Source organism: Alexandromys fortis, unplaced genomic scaffold, assembly GCF_014885135.2.
Source record: "Alexandromys fortis isolate MF-2015 unplaced genomic scaffold, M_Fortis_MF-2015_v1.1 scaffold_44, whole genome shotgun sequence".
NCBI lineage: Eukaryota > Metazoa > Chordata > Mammalia > Rodentia > Cricetidae > Alexandromys > Alexandromys fortis.
The window spans coordinates 10,508,980-10,529,398 of NW_026067921.1; the positions used below are offsets into that span (position 1 = coordinate 10,508,980).

The window sequence follows — 20,419 nt, forward strand, 5'->3', positions numbered from 1 at the left end:
GATAAAGGAGCTAAAAGTATACAATGGAAAAAAGAGAGCATCTTCAACAAATTGTGCTGGCAAAACTGGATGTCAATCTGTAGAAGAATGAAAATAGACCCATATCTATCACCATGCACAAAACTCAAGTCCAAGTGGGTGAAAGACCTCAATATCAGTCCAAACACACTGAACCTGATTGAAGAGAAAGTGGGAAGTACTCTACTTACTTAATTTTTGATGGAACAACAGTCCACAAACAAGCTGACCTGGCAGAGAAAAACACAAGTCTCTCAAAGGACAGCTTACAAGAGTGGAGACCAGGTCCTAAGGGATAGGGAAGATGCTTCTGCTGAATAGAATTTTCTTTTCAGAAACAGAATCACAGCCCTGAGGCCCTCCTCCATGTCCCAAAGAGGACACATGTCTTGTGTTCTATGCCATGCCTTTCCCACCCTCACTTCCAGCAGTAGTGACTGATGTGGACACTATTTTCTAGAGGGCACTGAGGTCTATCAAACCTAGACTAGACAGCCCCTATGACACACAGGTAATAGGATCCTGGCCAAGCCAATGACAAATTAGCCCCAGCAACTGTTTCAGAAGAATGGATGTAATTCTATGCTTGACTGGCTATGAAAGTTCTATGCATAAGAGCAGAGGAACAGCAGAGCTGAGCTAGCAGCTCTGCAGAAAGGAATCCCATTGGAGCCAGCACGCAGGCTAAGAGTGCTGCGGAAGGCCACTGGAAGATGCCCCAGGAGTTAAAACTGGCCAGGGAACCCAGTAGGCCAAGGGAAGAAGCAGGGTGGGGGGCATTGTGATAGCAGCACTCACCTAAAACATTTATCTTAAGTCCCCCACTCCCCTGAGACAAGGTCTATGTAATGTAGTCTGCTTTGAACTCAGAGGCATCTTGCCTCTGTCTCCTCAATGCTCTCAACTGAAGGTGTGCACCACCACACCTGGCTTTCTGACATCTTATGATGCTATTTTCATTTAGAGGCTGTGATAGGATTTGAAAACTCTTCTCTTTGGAGGTTAGAAGTACTCAGAAAGAACTTGAAGCCCCAAAGTGAAAGGTCAGATAATAGTTTGATATTCACATAGTGTTTACAACTCATCTCAGAACAGAAATTTGTGGGTACCTACACTTTAAAACAATCCCTTGGAGCTGGGTGGTGGTGGCACACACCTTTAATCCCAGCATTTGGGAGTCAGGGGCAGGTGGATATCTGAATTTGAGGCCAGCCTGATCGACAAAGCAAGTTCTAGGACGGCCAAGGGCTCCACAGAGAAACTGTGTCTTGAAAAACAAACAAAGAAACAAACTCCCTTTGGGCTAACAATCTAATCAGCAAACGTGGATGACAGAAACATACAAGGGAGGGAGACAGGAACTGTATTAAGAAACTGAAAGAGACATTGGTAGTGGCTTCTTTTAGACCAGCGAAGTTTTTTGGTTTTGTTTTTTAAAGCACTGAAGCTTTTTGACAACAGCAAACATCATTGTTTACTTTTGTGTAAGCATCATGATTAGAAAGATGTGGAAACCCAGAGAGGACAGTCACAGGAAGGTCAAGTTCCTCAGTCAGCCTCAGAACTCTAATGCCTTCCTTCCTCTCCCACTTTCTCAGAGAACTGCAAATAATAATGGAACAGGTCTTTTCCCCAGCCCTACAGCTGTAGGGGAATAAATCACGTCTGAGTATCTTGAAGACAGATAGAAAATGGGAACTACGAGCATCATAGGCCTGCTCTGACATGGAGCAAATATGAAACAAGTGATGAGGCACAGGTTGGAGAGGTGGCCAAGGTGCTTTATAAATCAGAGATGGCACTTTACCCAGAACAAGGAAGCCATGTCTTTGTAAACAAATGCATGCCCAGAGCCAGACCTGCCTCCAAAGAGAATGACTAGACACACAGGAGCATGGGTACACCCTAGCATATGGAAGGAAGCAGTCATATAAAACACAAGGCCCAGAAAAGTCAAATAGCACATGAAGCAAGCAGGTTATCAAATAGTGAAAAGATGGAAGAACTATGTAAGAGCAGAGAAGACCCCAGGGAGACAGAACCACAACAAATCCCTCATGCCCCAGAACAGCCAGATGGAATAGTTCATGGAATAGCATCAATGTTTGACCTTTGGAAAAGAGCCTTTAGTTCTAGACACTCTGGAGTTGAAACAATGATAAAATATGGCTTAAAAAGTGATCCCTTTCTAATAACAGAATTAGCAGTATTTGAGGAGCAAAGTGCTTGATCGGGAGTGTAGATATTTCTGTTTTATTCCTGCCTCCCACCAGCTATAAGAGGAACAGGTGGAACGGCGTTCCTGGACTGTGAGAATGGGAGAGCAACTTTGCATACATTTGTTGTGAGATACAAAACGAGGCTTAAAAAACAAAAACCCTAGAAAATACTATAAAATTAAAGTTCCTTTCCCTGACTCCCCTATGTCTGAGAAAACAGCAGTGAACTATGATCAAACTGAGCTTTGAAAACCATCGCTGAACTGTCAAGGGTGGGTGAGAAAAGCCTTACCCACCTCCCCACAAAAATCTTTTAAGCATTGTGGGGGAAAATAGAGATGTTTTAAGAAAAGCTGTACAATATCCCCCTTTCTCCTGGACAGCGGCTATGATAATCTAGAATAAAGCAGTTTCCGTAGGAAAAGTGAAGCACAAGTGAGCAGCCTGCTTATTTTTCCAGCAGGCAGTTAGTGGCTCGGTGAGGGTTCCTAGTGGACACGGCAATCAGAAAGAGTGGGAGAGCAGGTTTCACTGGGTTCATCCTGGCCAAGTGAACTGCATTCTGGATCTCCCAGGGCTCAGCTACCCTCAGCACCATTGCTACGCTCCTTCCTCCCATGGCTTTCCTTGGCATTGAGGAGGCTACATGAACAGATGGAACAGGAGGCTGAGAGGACACATTACTCAGTGCTTGAGGGTCACTATGGGGATAAGGCAGAGGGTACACAAAAGGCACGAGGTTAGATCAACATTCAACCCCCTTTTCACATAAGAGGCACTATAAATGAAGGAGATGGGCCAATTTCTTTCTCTTCCCCTTGCTAAACTTTCTTTCCTATGTATACTATACTCCTCTTCCTCAGATTAATCAAGATAGGGCCATGTTCTTCCAAACAGGCATTTTTCCCCCAACAGCAACATTTGCATTTTATAATGCTGTAGTTTTTGCATTTAAAAAATATATGGGTTGGGGGTCAGAGGAAAACTAGGGCTCTGCCAGTGTTACTGAAGCTGCAGAGTGAGTTCCCTAGGGAGAAATCTTCCCTCTGATGCTATCAGGAAGAGGGGAAATAGGTCAGGGCAGTAGCCTGTATTTTCCGCTGGAGCTGTCCAGCATGGGGGTGTCATTATCCAGGCATCTTCAAGGAGCAATTCTAAGGTCTTAGAGAGGACGAAGGAGTCATCAGAAAACACTGGGAATGATTACCAAGCCCCTATAGACTCGTCTTCCTCCAAAGCTATACCTGCTAAGCCTGAAAGTAGGAGAGAGTTAAATTGTAAAACTGACACTCTGGGATCCTGTCAGAAGTAGGAGGATCATGAGCTTGCAAACCAGCCTGGCTACATTGTAAGACCCTGTCTCAAGTAAACATGGAGACATTGATCTTTTATTAATAACTGACAACTTCTTCTTTAAAAGTTCAGGTTTCTCCAACACAGCAACAAGCAGAGTGCTGGCAAGCAGTGATGCCTCGGTAAGTATATGCTGGCTAGCTGGCCTTCTGGAAGACCATGTCAAGAGGTGTACAAATGACTGTGGAATTCGCGACAAAGGCCTCAAAGGGCTCTTGGATGGCTGGATTGCAGATCAATCTTTTAGACAGAAATACCAAGGAAAGGCAGCAAAAAATCATATTCTTAGGACCACAAGATGACTGGAGTGTGAAGACCTAGAAGTCTGCACTTTTAAGCCGGTTATCTACCCATTAGCTAATGCTATCTCTCATCCCTATTTCTGGGAAGACGCTAGCAACAAGCACAACTCCCTGTCTGGGAAATTACTCTGGATCTTTCTGTCCTTGGCAGTGTCACAGGGAGTTGCTTTAAAAAGGCAGCTGTATGGTGGGGGTGGGAAGGAGAGGATAAAATATGTCATTAAGCACATGCTAGCCAATGGGAGATAGCACTTACAGCTCACACAAACAACAATTTTAAGTTCTATACCTCAGAAGCAGCCCAGCCTCAAGGACAGAGACTTCTCAAACCATTTAACCCAATTCAGCATAGTCTAAACCACATGAATTATAAGCAAACTATTTGCAGCCCATATGACTTCTGACATCATTACTCAACTCCACTACACTGACTTATGGTATAAAAGCAGTCATAGACAATGCACAAAAGAATTACCCTGGATATATTTGAGTAAAGGTAAGGATTTAAATCCTTGGAGAGGCCCAAGGCTGCTCTGAGCCATGATCAGATCAGAGAATCAACTAATAACCTGGTATTTGACTTCTAGCTCTTCCCGCCTTGGGACTAGCAACACTACCTGCATGCCGGACCACTGCCCAGGACCAGAATTCCTAAATTCAAGAGAACTGAGGCCAAGAGGAATCAATGGCTAAGGGGAAGCATCTGGTAGAAGACAGGAAAAAGTGGTGTAATGAAAAGGGCAAGAGAGCCACTTAGGAAAATGGGACTGAATGGTGGCTGCAAATGTCAGTAGTTCTGTGCATAAGGAAAGCATGGTAATCAGGTCTCAAGATATGGGAGAAAAGCTCTGTCATCCCTTTCAGGCTCTACATAGGGGATGGGGATGGAAACGCAAGCAATTTCCTACTCATTCAATACAGAGGGAGAGAGACACATGAGGATCTGTGCCCTGTTCATTCAAAGCCAGGAATATATCCTCAGCAAACGGCACTGTTTCTCAGTGTCCACACCCTGAAAGTCAGCTTCCCATTCTTTTCTTGACAGAGCTCTGGCCTTGGGACAGTGACTATAATACTTTCTGTTTCGACCTTTCTCTGATCATGAAGTGCTTCCACTTATGGAGAATCCAGTAAAAACTTTCCCTTAGTAATTGAGATTTATAGTATCTGGGAGAAAGCAGGCCAAGGTAGAGAAACCCTGGGCCCGAAGGAGATAATGTGAACAAAGGTTTAAAAACTTAAAAGGGAAGGTGGGATAGAGCCAAGGACAGTCAGATTTTTAAATACCCAGTTATGCTTGATTATCAAAGGAATAGGCATAAGCACAAAATCAATGCTCAACTGCCACAGAGCACAGTGACATGTGGCCCCCTGAGCCCCAGCTCTCCTGCAGTCACACAGGCAGCGTACCAGTGCCTGGACCTCTCTCCTTCATCTCTGGAGGAGAGGAAGGCAAGAACATTGCTTTCTAGGTCTTATGGACGCAGGGAATAGTAAACAAATAGCACTCTTGCTAAATGGCCCTCCTTTGCTTCTCTTACCATTCAGAAACCAGTTTTCATCTAAACTATGACGGGAAATGCCCAGGAGAGTTGGCTAAAGCTGGCTCCTTCAGTCAACATCTTAAATTATTTGAGGTTTAGGCCATACTCCCATTTCCTCTGGATGATGACCTTTCAGAACAGTCTGACCAAGTAATCATATCAGCTGCTAAGACAATGCAGAACGTGTGTTACAGACAGACCCTAAACAAAGGGCTATGAAAGATTAGGTCACTACAGTCAAGGAAGATAAATATCAACTTCGGATTAGACTAAGGTTATACAAACTTATATATATGGTAGAGGCATTAAAGAAAGTGGAGAAAAGTGCCACCTTTTCCACCAGTAAGTATTAAATATACACAGATAAAGGTAAGGCCACAATAACCAGGAGATTGTCACCCAGGTGCTAGAAACAAGGCCGAGGAGAAAAGCAGTAGGGGAAACAAGAATTGAAAGAGAAAGGAACATTGGTGGTTCTCAATCTGTGGGTCTCAACCCCTATTGGTGGTGGTGGCGTTTTGAACAGCTCTTTCACAGGGTTGCCTAAGACTGATATTTACATTACAATTCATAATAGTAGCAAAATTGCAGTCATGAAGTAGCAATGAAAATGATTTTATGGTTGGGGGTCACTACAACATGAGGAACTATATTAAAGAGTCACAACATTAGGATGGTTCAGAACCACTGCTTTAGGAGATGTTAGTCAAAACAAAGAAAAGTCAAGTCAGGTGAGATACAATATGTTCAACTTCTTACAAATGTCCCAAGGCTTCCTCCCCTATGCATGCACACGAAACCAGCAATAATCTGATGCTACACCAATCTTACGACTTGGAAGGCAGAGGCTGACAGACCTCTTTCAAGGCTAACCTGGTCTACATAGTGAGTTCCAGGAGAGTTAGAGCTACAGAGTGAGACCCTATCTCACTGTTACTTCCTGTGATGCCTGCAGGTGACAAGCCACAGTGGACTCACCTGCTTTCCGAGTTCCTGTGTAGCACAATACTGAAAAGTCTACACAGTCAGAAGGAAAGTCTAAATATTTGCCCCTTCCATCTCATCTCCAGGTATTAGAGACAATGGTATGGACTCAAACATTAGTGGAGGGTAGGGGCGGACACTGCTATCTTTAAATGAAAAAAATTCAAGCTACAGTATGTGGTTACAAGATGTATGTGTAGTGGCAGCAAATGTGTCACCATCAAGGACCTCTACTCTCAAGTATGTGCACATCTTAACAGTGAGGACTGAGAGCAATATAAATGAAATGAGCCGACTAGTGCTGCACACCAGCCACGGCACGCACGGCCAACACCACAGAAGTAGCATCACCCAGGAAGCTGCAGTTGATATTTGGGAAGTGGAACAGATGCCTCTTGAATAGAGATGATTCAGGATTTATTTGGCTGAATTCATTTCTTTTACTCAAACAAGAAGGCAAGTTTGGGCCGGGCGATGGTGGCGCGCACCTTTAATCCCAGCACTCAGGAGGCAGAGGCAGGCGGATCTCTGGGAGTTAGAGGCCAGCCTAGTCTACAGAGCTAGTTCCAGGACAGGCTCCAAAGCCACAGAGAAACCCTGTCTCAAAAAAAAAAAAAAAAAAAAAACAACTTGTTAGGGAAATCACAGACAGCAGGAGTACCTCTCAGAGCCTGGGCAGCCCAACACAAGCCCTTAGGGCTGAGCTGTTCTTCCGTAGCTCCCAACGTTAATGCTATGGCTGATAGTTCAAAGGAAATGAGCTGCTAGAGTTTTTACCCAGGTTTGCCCAATACTGAACATTTTGAAGCCCCACAGATCTGCTGTCAAGGATCTGGAGTGAGTGATGAGAGAGCCCCTAGGAGCGCACAGCTGCAGCTCTGTGCATACTCTCTAACTGGAGTGGTCCAACAGACCCGACTAGGGAGGAATCAGGGCAGAGGCAGGTCCTATTCCTAAGCCTGTCCAAGGCACACTTCCCACCAGTCTTTGCTTGTGCTCATTTAGCAGGACGAATGGCTGGCATACTCCTAGAAAGAAGATATATATCTGTTGATGAAGACGAGTAAAATTAGCAGGTAGAAGGGCACCACGGCAGCAGAGAGCCTAACTCCTGCCTGCAAGAGTCAGCCCAACAAGCAGATACAGAAATACAATTAAATTAAGTCAGAAAACCCACTACAGAAAATGCAATTACTCAAAGATACAAATAAATGTTCAAAGAAAATTGGCCCCTGACAGGGTTAGTCAAGCTTCTAAATCCAGCTGGAGGCAGGCAGCTCAGGCTAATTCGCCAAGGAGGAGGACTGTGGAGCTGAAGTTCTCGGCATCAGGATCCCGGTTGGGCTGGCCTCATGTGCCAGGTTATCACGAGAAGGAATAATCTGGGGGTGGCTGACCAGGGCGCAAAGAAATACAATGCGGGCAGACACATGAATGGTTCATGGATGGCAAAGCTGAGCAATGGAAAAAGGTGACAGACTCATCTCTGACATGGCAGCAAAGGCTGAGATCCTGGGGGCAGGACTGTGTGTTCCTCCTGCAGAGGAAGCTACAGGAAATGGCCTACCTCTCGCTGCAGCACCAGCTCCTTGGTGAAAAGTGTGGCTTCCTCACTGAATGGCTCTCCTTCCTGCACCAAGCCTGGCAGGTTTCGTGCTCCTCTGGGGCATTCAATGCCTGTATTGAGAGAAAAGAAAAATCTGTGAGAAAGTGTGCAGAAACACTCCTCACTCCACCACTCTCAACCTGGGAGGAATCCTCACCATGGCTCCCCTTTGGCCCTTCCTGGTTTTAGCCACTGCTTATAGCAAAGGCTTTCCTCACTGAAATCCCACTGCCAGCCCAGACATGGGCTGCTGGAGAACAGCTGCAGCTGGCTCCCAGACACCTCCTCTTTACTGTCTGACTTTATGCCAGGATCCCAGGTGTTAACTCAGTGTCACGTTCCTTCTCAATAAACATCCTCTCTGTCCTAAGGCTGTGCTTTGTATACTAGTGTACTACTAGCTTTCACTCAGAATGAGAGGCAGGAAAAAGCCAGAATACTGAAGAATGAGTAGGTGTGTAGTCAGAGATACTGGCTCCACATCCCATTTTATCATTTATTATCTTCATGGCTTTGGCTAAACTACTGAACAAAGGCTCAACTCCCTTTGTCGAACAGATAAAATACCTCTACTTTTTAAAAATGCTGTATTAGCCCAGGAGAGAATATGTGTGCAAGATACTAGAACAAGGCTGGCTTTTTCAGATTTTGATACCATCATCTTTATCATTCTTAACAATTCTCACACTTTGACTCCCACAGCAAGCCTATAACATTCATGAGCATAGAAAATTGTCCCGTACACTTGTTTCCAACGATGGTACACTGTACAAAATACACACCTACTGGCAAATCTAGACTGCCTTTTCTTTCTTCGATTCAATCACTCATTTTGAAGATACATTTATTACTAAGAGTAGTCATAAGTGATAGATCATAAAGTATGTTGTATTTTGATGTCTGGATAAGACATAAATATTTCAAAGTAATTCAGACTACAAATGTAATTATGAAGGAGAAACTTGACCCAGGTAGAGACAGGCAGGAAAATAAAGTGATGACAATCCAGAAAAAGAAAAGTGATGCAAATTTGTGTCCCAGTTTCTGACCTCTGCTGGTACCCGATTCTGCGATACTCCGGGCAATAGTGGTCCCATCACCAACAGAACACTGGCGTCACATGCTTACGGGTAAAGCTGGTTGTTCCCATTTCTAATACAGACTCAAGATTCCCAAAGCCCAGAAGAAAAGGAATAGGCTCCATGTCTGGTTCTGAGTGGCTAGGCTTCCAGTAGTAGAGATTATGCAAAATGAAGCACTAGGTGGTAGTGGTGGGGTACAGTAGCAAAAGAGAGACTGTAGCAACCGACATTTTCTAATTATGCAAAGATGGGATAGCTTGAAGGCCCTATGTCAGTCATGTGGCTAGAAGATCAACAGGGCCGCTTCTTTCCCTGCATTTTAGTGTCTATGAGGAGTAGAAACTTGATTTTCTAAAAGACAGCAAGAACTCCAGGGGCCAAGAACCTCAGGGAGAGATGAGGCTAGAGCAAAATGGAATGAAAAATAGTCCATGTTTTTCAAGACATCAATAGCCAAAAACACTTTTCATTTTAGATCTGCAAACTAAGCAAGAGGAGAATTGCCAGGGAGAAAAATAAACGATTCTGCTGAACTATTTTGCCACATACCCGTAGATGAAGCATTGCTGCAGAGACAAGAATAATGCAAAAGTAAGTGTTTGGTCTGTTGCTGATCCCTCACAGCAGAACTGGGGTGCTGTGAGGTGGGTTGCTATGTACCAGGGACCAAAACTGGGAGCATCAAGGTCAGAAACTGAGGGATGGGAAGGAATTTTTGTAATAAAAGGGTACCTCAAATCTCAGAATCTCAATAGTGAAGTACTAGCTTTAACATGTCACCATTTCAGTATTCTGAAATAGCAAGAAATCAGTCAAGCTGCCAGGACCTCAGGAACACCCTATGGGATCCCGATCACCAGATAATGAAGCTGAGAAAGCACGACAGCTCAGTGGATCCAGGTAGTTGAGCAGATCAAGCAGAATTGCCTTTAGACAAGGGTCCTTTGAAACAAGTTCACTCATTCTCTGTAGACGAAAACTAAGTGTCTTGCAGTCACTCTCCATTTCCTAGCAGCCAGGCTTCAGCTAATACAGAGGAAGAAGCCAACATTCACAACAATGCTAGTTCACATGGGCAAAGGAAGAAATCTCTCTTGGATTCATTTCCTTTGAAAATACCCTTGGCCAAAGGGCAAGTGAACACCAGGTGGAAGACTACAGGGGGCAGATGGGAGAAGCAGAACCTGCTACCAGGCCAAGGTTTGCAGGCAGAGGTAGGAGAGCAGGAAGAATCTCACAGCACCTGCAGATATAAGCTAGTGTAGGCCCAGGAGATGGTGCAAAGAAGAGAAACACTTTTTGCCATGTCTCACTGCCTGAGATCAATCCCTGGAACCTATGTGGTAACTGGAAAGACTTCTCTACATACTGTCCCTTGATTCTATACCCACGTGGTGGTGTATGAGCATAGGCATGGACACATACATACAAGCATACATAGATAAATCAACATGGAGGTCAGAGGACAACTTGAAGGAACTGGCTCTTTCAATTCAGGTTGTCAACGTGGCAGGTACTGTTACTCACTGAACCATCTCAACAATCCCACATGTGTATTTGCATATAGCATACATACTTAGATATAGTCAAATCCCCACAAACTGGTTAATCTTGACTAAATGAATGGTGATAGTCTACTGTACTGTAGCCCATTAAAGACAAAAACTAAGATGGTTTTGGCACTGGATTGAAGACTTGAGTGGGTGGCAACACACAGCATGAAAAACACTGAAAATGAGAAGCAAAGACAAGACTCGAAGGTGGGCAGACCCCTGTGGCCTGGGAGCATCCAAACCAAGGGTTTATCAGGTTCTAGACTTGCTTTTGTGTCCAAAGGGAGCAAGAAACAGAACTGTGTCTGGTGATGAACAGGACAACGCCAATTTTAACCTGTAAGACCCAGGAAGTGGCTGGATGCTGCTGTGATCCAGGTGAACAAATCAAGCAGGAGGTGGTCTTTATCCCCTTCTGCCCAGGATCCATGGCACAAGGCAGCCCAGAATGCACTCCGCCTTGTCTGAATCAAGGCTTCTGCTGCTGGGCTACCATCCCAACCGTGCCTCTTTCTCAACAATAAAATGGACAGGAGAAACAGAGAGTTCCCAAGCTCTGGAGTGCCTCAGACTGGAGACAGGGAGTGAGTCTTAGAGACTGTCTCTGGCCTATGTCTGTGGTTCTGAATCCTGCACATCACTGCTAACAGCTGCCTTTCCTGGTAACACACTGGAGAGGTGCTGCATGCTGATAAGGTATGGCCTAAGCTGTGTCTCCAACGCCACAGGTACAGAATAAGTGCCTGTCTTACCACTGCCCTGACAAACCACACAAGAAGCAAAAATATTTTAACTTGAAAAAACACCATACCTAAGAAAAATCCTAAGCATTTTTGAGAATTTTACTTCCCTACAATGCATTGTGGGGATGACATGAGACGGTATCTTAGGTCTGGAAAAGGCTGGTAGCCATGTACACTCTCTGCAGCTCATAAAAGCCTTAAGGTCTATCTATCTAAAGGTAAAACTCATTTTTTCATGCTTTTTGTGGGCTTTCTAGCAAATGAATGGTTGAACAATTATTTGAAATAAAACACAGCATAAAAGAACATTTGCTTGATTTTTGGAGGGCTCAGGAGGAGACATGATGTTAGGACATCATGACTCTGGCTTCTGCTTTGCCACTAAGAACTATTAAATGTCACCAGCTCACAGCCTCTGTCTCTGACAGGAAGGGTCTACAAGGTCTAGCATAGTCATAAAAATCCTACAATTTTCAGTATGTCCTTTTGAGCACCCAAGACTTGACTTTTGGAGTAGAGAGTGCTTCCTTTCAAACTTAAAAGGCTGGGCTGCAGCATAACAATCTATTAAAAAATTATACACTTAGAGACAATGACTAACTAGTGCAATTAACCAAAAAAAAAAAAAAAACCCACTTTGGTCAGTCAGTTTTGGAACAAGAAGAACAAATTCTTGCTAATGACAAGATAATGGCCATATAAGAGATTCTATTGATGGTCAAGTAAAGGTTATGTATCACTCTGAATATTTTAGAAAGTATGTTAAATTATGTGATAATTACGCTTCCAGACTTAAAGTGTGTCTGTTCTTTCTTGTACTGCACAAAGAGAACTAAGGGGAAATGTGGCCAGTTTGCTTTGTGTAGAAGTGACAGCTTCCCAATGACTGTTAGTCCAGCAATATGTCAGGCATTATCAGAGGGAGAGAGAGATAGTGGAAACAAAAACCAATCTGAAGGATTAGTCAGTGGTGCTGACTGCTTGTCCACGGCACTTTCTGCTGCCCTTGCCAACAGAGGGAAGAGAGCAGGAGTCTGCCTGGGACACTCATACATCTCACAGCCCTCCTATGCCTTCCTCCTTGTTTCCCTAGCCCAGACTAGACACTATGTTGGAGGGTAGGGGCATCGGTGTGAGAGGAAGACTGCTCATACCGCTAAGCTACTGGACAGAAAGTATCCCCCTCTACTACTGTGTATGGCACATTAGTGGTGACTGAATTAACTACTTTAGAGTTGTTCACTGTTAACAACTGATAGACAGATGAGCACTCATCTCATCTGTGAGACTGGAGGCTGAATGCTATGGCTGAGTCAATGGTGGGCTTCCCAGGCCCAAGCAGTGATGTGCTCCCCACACAATGTTGGTATTTGTTCTCATCACTCCACAGCTGAGAATGGGAAGCAGAAGTGGGTAGGAGGGATGGACAGCAATAAAACCGTGTCCTAATAAAGACAGCAGATGACAGGTGAGCAAGTTTGACCCTTTCTGGAACTGGGTCTGCACGTGCCTGTCGAGAAACCACAGGAAGCAATATGCCACAGATTTCCTCAGACTCATCTTCCAGATTCTAGGACCCGTGGGATGTGATCCTACTTAGGATCCCTAAGATGTTCCTATAAATCTCCCTTCACTACCACCACGAGTTATGGGAGTCTAGTATTTCAAAAGAAATAAAACCGAAACTTACATAAAAATTGCTTCTCAGGTGGGAACTGTGTCATATTCAGAGTTTATTTTTTCTACACCAGACATCCAATACATTGTCAAGCAACAAAGTAAATTCTCAAGGAGTGTTGAATGAATAAGAGTGAAAAATTCTGAGAAAAAGAAGTAAACATCAAAAGACAGAAATGGCAAATTCAGTCACCACTAAGGTGCCTTATATAGTAGAAGAGGGGATACTTCCTAGCTGGTAACAGCTTTCTGAGTTCACAGTCTTTCTCATTCAGACCCGCCCCCCTTCCCACATAGTGTCTGTAATGGACTAGATAGCATTAGTGACAGGGAGGAAGAAAGCTTAGGTGAGCTGGGGATTTCTAAAGGTGCCAGCAGGCAGAAAGCAAGTTCTGCTGAATGTATGGGTCTGGAGTGACCCATTTGGAAGACAGAGGTGTTCTTCTGGATAACAGAAGAGGGGTTCACAGAATCCTTAACTACAGATATCCCAGTCTCCCACGGTAACATGACACTTCCAGATGAGATACATAGCACAGCCACACCTATGCACCCTAGAGTGTCACATCTGAGAAACCAACGGGGAGCGCCAAGGTCTGAGATGTTTAGTTTTCAACACAACAGCAATGCCCATGTATGATCAGCACTGGAAGCTGATGTGGCCACATGGAAATGCAGAAAACTGGAGCACCCTTTCAGAGAGCAGGAGAAAATGACTCAGGGCGGGAGGCCTGCTTTTAAAGGGAAGATAAGAGTGCTAAATCTGTAGAGCTCAGCTACGCGGTGACTAAGAGGGTGACACGGGAACAATCTGCAAATATCTGAAAGGTGTAAACACCAGAAAGGAGGGGATGCTCAGCCTCAGCAGGGCTATAATTATTAGGGGAAGGAAAATCTGGACAAAATATTGGAAAAACAGTGTGGCGATAACTACTGGGTTATAAATAAGTTTCCAAATAACAATTGAGAATGTCGTTATTGGATCCTGAAGCTGAGAGGTGTTCAGCCATCCCTTTCTTACAAAGAAGCTCACACCAATCAACTATGAGTTTACTTGCTACATTTAGAGACAGATCTTAATAATAATTCAACTCTAAGTTTTTCTGATATAAGTACTGCTGGCCCCCTGAAATTTCTACATAACTTCTGTTGATCTAATCACAGAGGAGCCAGTAGTTCTGATGGGAATTTTAGAACAACAACAAAAGGCTTTATCTACTAGGAACATGCCTGGGAAACAGCTAAAGTGGGTTTGGGTACAGACACAAGGGACAGACAGCTAGCACAGAGAAAGCAGATTGTCTCATTGAGTGGGCCATCCTCCTCTCTAGTCTCTAAAACCCCAGGCAGGAATGCTGTTGAGTTTTCCAGATGGAAAACTGTGGATCCCTCTTTCTTCCTTTTATGTACACAGCCCCCTGGAGGAATTGTCAAGGACAAGGCAAGGCAAGAGAGAACACCAAAATAAGCTTCCTGTCACACTGATTGCACTTCAATACCTTTGCCTGCGTTCCTGCTGCTGCAGCTACTCAATTTATAATCCACAGGCTCTCCGCAGAGTTTTTACCCCCAGATTCAATTAGTTCCATTTCTGTACCTTCCCTGCCCTTTCTCCCTGCCAACAAACACAGTGAAAAAACCCCAGTATCCATAGAGAGCACAGCACTTCAACTGTGAGCAGAGACCTGGGGTGGGGTGCGGGAGTACTTTTAGACAGAGATTCCCTTCCTTGGTGCTAAGAACGAACCCTCAGCCATTCATGACAGGCAGAGGCCACCTGCTTAGTTATAAGGAATATGGTTACCACTTAAAAACTGAATCAGTTCAAGTTGTTGGTTCTCAGAACTGTTACACATCTCATGTACCAAAAACTTGCTTTTAGGTTCTCGCTCATAGGTTTAAGAGCCACTGGGAGTCTTAAGCTGCAACACTGCCAATAGATCAGTTAACAATCAAGAAACAAGAGATAGCACACTTGGTTTTCAGTTTCACATTCCTAAGATGGTCCAGGGAGAACGGGAGCAGTTTGCTCTAAGAGTTAGTTCTGTGTGGTATCAGGCCTCAATTTATATAAAAAGTTCAGAACTAAAAGTCAGGATTTTACATTGCCTCAAATTCTTTATTCTCTCCCTTTTCTCTAAAGACCTACTTTGTTTTCTCAGGGGAAGCTAGAATCCTGTGGACCAATTTTGAAACATGCCACTGCTAAAGCTTTTTCAGTGATCAGAATAAAGGGATGAAAGAAGAATGAAGGGATCCTAATTAAAGGGATCAAACATCTCAGGTAATTGTAGTCAGGGGAGTCAGAACTGGGCAGGAGCTAAGAATGAATGCTTTTAGTTCAGAGTTCTTAAGGATAGATTTTTATTAGGTTGTTCTGGGTTTGCGAAGTTTGATGCATCTGTGGAAAGACTAGGGCCTGGAGTTAATTGGGTACAGGAACAATAAGCCCAAGCCTTGACAATGCAGTAGGAACTGCAGCTAGCTCTGAAGAAAGGGAGGGGAATAAGAAGGAAGAATCCTCAGTCAGTGGTGCAGAGCGGGGCTGTTAAGCATACTTTACGTTTCTCTGGTAGAAGTCTTAATAGAGGCCTTAGACTGTTAATATATCCCCATTCTGTTGTCAGCTGAGGAAAGGGACACCGATTTTTCCACCTCTAGTACATGGCACCGGGTAGAAGCTTGTAATTGTTTGCAAACACAAATGCCAGGAGGAGAGAATCTAGTAGAAATAATATAACAAACCTGCTACATCAATCTCTATTCCTGAGTTTTGTATGCATCAGAGTTAACACTTGGAGAATTAAAGAGGAATTCTAGTGATACTTATTTCCAGGACTTCAAGGTGAGCTTGTGCTAAATGCAAATCATTGGTCATGGTAAGTGGAAGAGACAAGGAAGGGCTGGCTTAGAGGCTTGACACTAGATTTCTCATTCTCAGTCTAGCTGGGAAGAATGCATAACCCGCTCCTCGAAACCTGATTTACAGCCAGCTTTAGACACCGAAGAATCACTCCCCAAAGGGAGAAAAGCTTTTCAGATGGAGTTGGCATAGCAGATAACAATCAAGCCTGCACTGGAACAACCTTTTATAAATCTACTTATTGCAGAGCAAGATCAGAAAACAACTGAGTTTTAAAGAAAAAAAAATTCTCCCTGATTAACAAGGCCTTTCACTTCCATTGCACCCCAAGAGCATAGCTTAAAAAAAAAAAAGTGGCAGGCTGTCTCCAGGGTGTTCTGGGGAGGAGGCTAGACATGGCAGGCTCTGGGCTCCCATGCTCATTGACTGCTATGAGCAGCAGCTGCAAGGATGCTCCTGTCAGCTAAGTAGTAGACGAGAACGACTGGGCATGGGATGATGTGGTACTCTCTGGTAGGTCCATCCTGGAATTTCTCTTCATCATCCATATCAAAAACACTATCATTGTATTAGCACGCAGAAAAATGAAAAATTCTGAGGTCAAAAAGTAGAGCCACAGTAGCCTTCCAAGTAACAAGAAGGCTCCTACAAGGCGCTGGCTTTTATGTAACAGGCTGTGGAGACAGCATTCCCCCAGAACCAACATCCTGTGCCTGAGCAAAGAGGGGGAGTTGGTTTCTATGAGAACCTCAACTTTGCTTTTACTGACTTATTTTAAACATGGAACTTTATCTTTGAATCAAACAGAACTTAGATTTATTTTTCTTTCCCCCCTTTCATTTCTGGTACCAAAGGGTTCCCTGTCTTAGTTTCTTTTATCCTATGCTAATGGGTAACAAGAAAAATTTGAATTTACCATCCAGACTCTGAAAGAGATTAGCTTCAGGGTAGAGAAAAAGCCACAGGAAGTACCCACGTGGCTCTTGCAAGTACAAGCTTCCAGAAGGTGTTCTGGCACACACCTGGCAGCCAAATGTAAAAGCTACTTACTTGCATAAATTTAGAGTGACTTCCAAACCAAGCTGTGTTGTGTTATTTGAACAAAATGGTTTTGAGATGTGTTCAGTGTACTTCCAAACTATTGCCTTTCTTGAGCTTTCACTCAGTGAAAATTGCTCTGGGCTCCTCCTCTTGAGGAGAGTGAATTCCAAATGTTTAGAAATTAGTATACTTAGATAGCAGAATAGCGGAATAAGAAAAACAGCTACTGTCAGAAATATTAAAGCCCATAAATACAGAATGGATTAAGAGAGAGAGAGAGAGAGAGAGAGAGAGAGAGAGAGAGAGAGAGAGAGAGAGAGAGAGAGAGAGACCTTTCTCTTACTAACTTTAAAGGAACAAGGAAAAGAAGAAAACAGAGTCAACACCCAGGACACAGGAAAGCAAAGGCGTGCTAAAGGGGCAGTGCTCTCCAAGACGACAGACTGACTTCGGACACACAGACAGAGCATGTCCTGATATGTGAAGCAGCTTGAATTCTGGGGTTTAGGTAAAGAATGACATTCCTTTTCCTTTTCTCTGGAGACAGAGTCCTTCTTATGTAGCCCAGGTGGCCTGGAACTCATGCTCTTCCTGCCTCTACTTCCCAAGTGCTGAAGTGCTGGGGTTACTACAGTCTTTGTGGATTACCAGACTCCGGAGCAGGGGTCAACAGCCAATGTCCTGAGAACTGAGTCTCCCCACCGCCTGTTTTTGTTTTTTCTAGATACAGTTTCACTATGTAACCCTAACTAGATGAGAACTTGTTGCATGCTCCAGGCTGGCCTCTAGCTAACAGAGATCTGCTGGCTGACCCACCACTTATTTTTGTTTAGCTTACAAATTAAGATATGGTTTTCACTTTTGGGTGGCTGAAGAAAAAAAATCAAAAGAGTAATATTTGTGGTATTTGAGATTCCAATTTCAGTGTCTCTAAGTGAAACTTTGTCAAAAGATGGCCACATTCACTTGCTATCTATATGGCTGTTTTAATGGTACAAAGACAGTTCGACAGTGTGACAGAGACCATAAGGTCTAAGAAGCCTAAATTATTTATTGTCTGGCCCTTTACAAAAAAGTTTGCCAGTGTTTATTCTCAAGGATGTCATTTACTATATAAACAAAATAAAACAAGAAAACTTTCAGGCAAGCAGAGGGCTCACCTCCTACAATTACAACAGTAGACAGAACAAACAGTAAGAACAGTGTAACTTATACCACTAGTGAAAAATACACAATCTAGAAAGTAGAAGAGAAGGACACTGGCTAGGCAATGTTCATAGCACCTCATTGCTCTTCCCTAGACCCTGTCCTATGGTAACCTTTGCCATCAATGTTCCTTGTATTCATGAATCAGATCTCCCCATGCAAATCATGCACTCCCAGTTCAAACCCAGAGCGTGTATTCCATAAGCCTTTCTTTGTTTCCCTCCTCCTGCCACATCCACTGCACAGAAGTTCTTGCTCCTATAGCTTCATACTCAGGTTGCCTTTCTAAGCACAGAACCAAGAGGTCCTACAGATGTCCTGACAGCATTCTACACCATGTCAATCCCTCCTCCCCTAGGCTTCTCTAGTTGTTCCAGCATTCAGGGCTGCATGATAAGTCTCCTGTCATGACAGGTCTCATGTAGGCTAGCCTGGCCTGAAATAGTCAAGGATGACCTTGAAATTCTGATTCTCCCATTCTCCCCAAGTAATAGGATCATAAGTATAAACTGCCACACCTGGCTTTATGCAGTATTGGGGATCAGACTGAGGGTTCTGTGTATGACTGGCAAGTATCCCCTTGCTTTTTTTCCTTATTTTTTTTTTTTAAATTTTATGTGCATTGTTGTGAGGATATCAGATCCCCTGGAACTTGAGTTACAGACAGCTGTCAGCTGCAATGTGGGTGTTGGGAATTGAACCTGGGTCCTCTGGAAGAACAGTCAGTGCTCTTAACTGTTGAGCTATCTCTCAAGCCCACACACCTTGCTTTTTTGAGACAGCGTCTTACTATGCTTACTATGTAGCCTCGGCTGTCCCAAAACTCTCTGTGTAGACCAAGCTAGCCTCGAATCCACAGATGTGCTGCCTAGTGCTGTGATTAAAGGTATACACCACAACCCCCAGCCTTGCCTCCTATCATCCCCCCATGCATCCTCATTCCTATTCCCATCCACCCGTACCTTTCCTTGTAGTGATAATCATGGAGAACAAGCCTCCCAGAATCCTGAACTGTCCTCCCAACAACACTAACCTCCATTTCCAAATGTCTGAAAGAGATTCCCCTTTGGTGCCCAATTAATGCCTCAGATCCAATGCACCTCAGCTAAACTCATCTTCAGCTGCTCCTCATCACGTGCTCTGCCATGCGGAAGCATCCCTCACTGCTCCTTCCCTCTCCGTATGAGCCAGTGGTTTTCCTTTCTGCCCTCCATTTTCCTGTATAGAGATTTTTCATGCACACAGCTACCAGAATAATCTTCTAAAGCTCACATTTTACTCAAAACTCTTGAGTGGCAGCCTGCACTTCACCAAATAATATCAGAATTCAACAATCCGACATTATTCCGGGCCCTATAAGACTGTGTGTAATTCCTTGGGGCCATATAAAACCTCTACTACCCATCTGACAGCCTTCACATATTTGAAGATACAACATCTACTTTTTCTCATCCTTACGTCTTATTTTCTCTAGGATAAACATTCAAGACCCCCACGAGACAAGAGTTTTGATTTCCTACTATCTAATTCTTTTCCCTTTTTAAACCTACATAATATGAAGTCTTCCATCTGGAAATATCTTTCTGGTTGATTTAATTAAAAAGGTCTAAAGGGGTGTGAATTGTACTGTGGGGAGCATTTTCCTTTTGCACTACTGAGAGTCAGGTTCAGGAGTTTAGAGATGTGTTGCTTTAGGGAAGACGAGGGGGCAGGGAAGGTGGAGATGGTTGATTCTTGCCCTACTCTAGGCAGGAAGCTACAGTGACAGAGCAAGACTTAGCCAGCTGAGGAAAAGCCCTCCCTAGAGGCGGGGGAGGTGGGACCTGTCATCTCTGAGGCTTCTGGCCTTCACTGGCTCCCTTCCCAGTCCATTTCCATTCTCATCTCTCAGCAGCAGCCCAAGGCACAGTGGAGACCCTGGTGGTGTTGTGACAAGTAGCCTATTCATTTCCTTCTCTCAGTCAAGCTCTCTGGGGGACAAAAAGGAACAGCAAATCCAAACTACTGCCCAGAATTCACTTTGCAGAATTCAGAGAAAGACTGCTCTACCGAAACAATTATATCCCGTTTGGAAGACCTGAGGGGGAATGAAAAGGATCTTTAGTTTTCACTGACGCTGAAGCACTGCAGTGGAGACCATCTCAGGCACCACTGCAGCCAGTGCTCTGGGAAGGAAGGCAGAATGTGCACTTAGTAAGGCTTTAGCTCCTGTCACATAGGAGCGACAG

The 20,419-nt window shown here is 44.1% G+C and overlaps 1 protein-coding gene across 1 annotated transcript in view; it reads right to left on the minus strand.

Annotated features, from left to right (window-relative positions):
- The window catches only part of Snd1 (staphylococcal nuclease and tudor domain containing 1), a 399,970-nt gene that overhangs the window by 86,154 nt on the left and 293,397 nt on the right, over positions 1-20,419 (minus strand). The window contains exon 16 of the mRNA XM_050141445.1: positions 7,988-8,097. Within this exon, the coding sequence (XP_049997402.1) occupies positions 7,988-8,097 (110 nt within the window). The remainder of the gene's footprint in view (positions 1-7,987; positions 8,098-20,419) is intronic.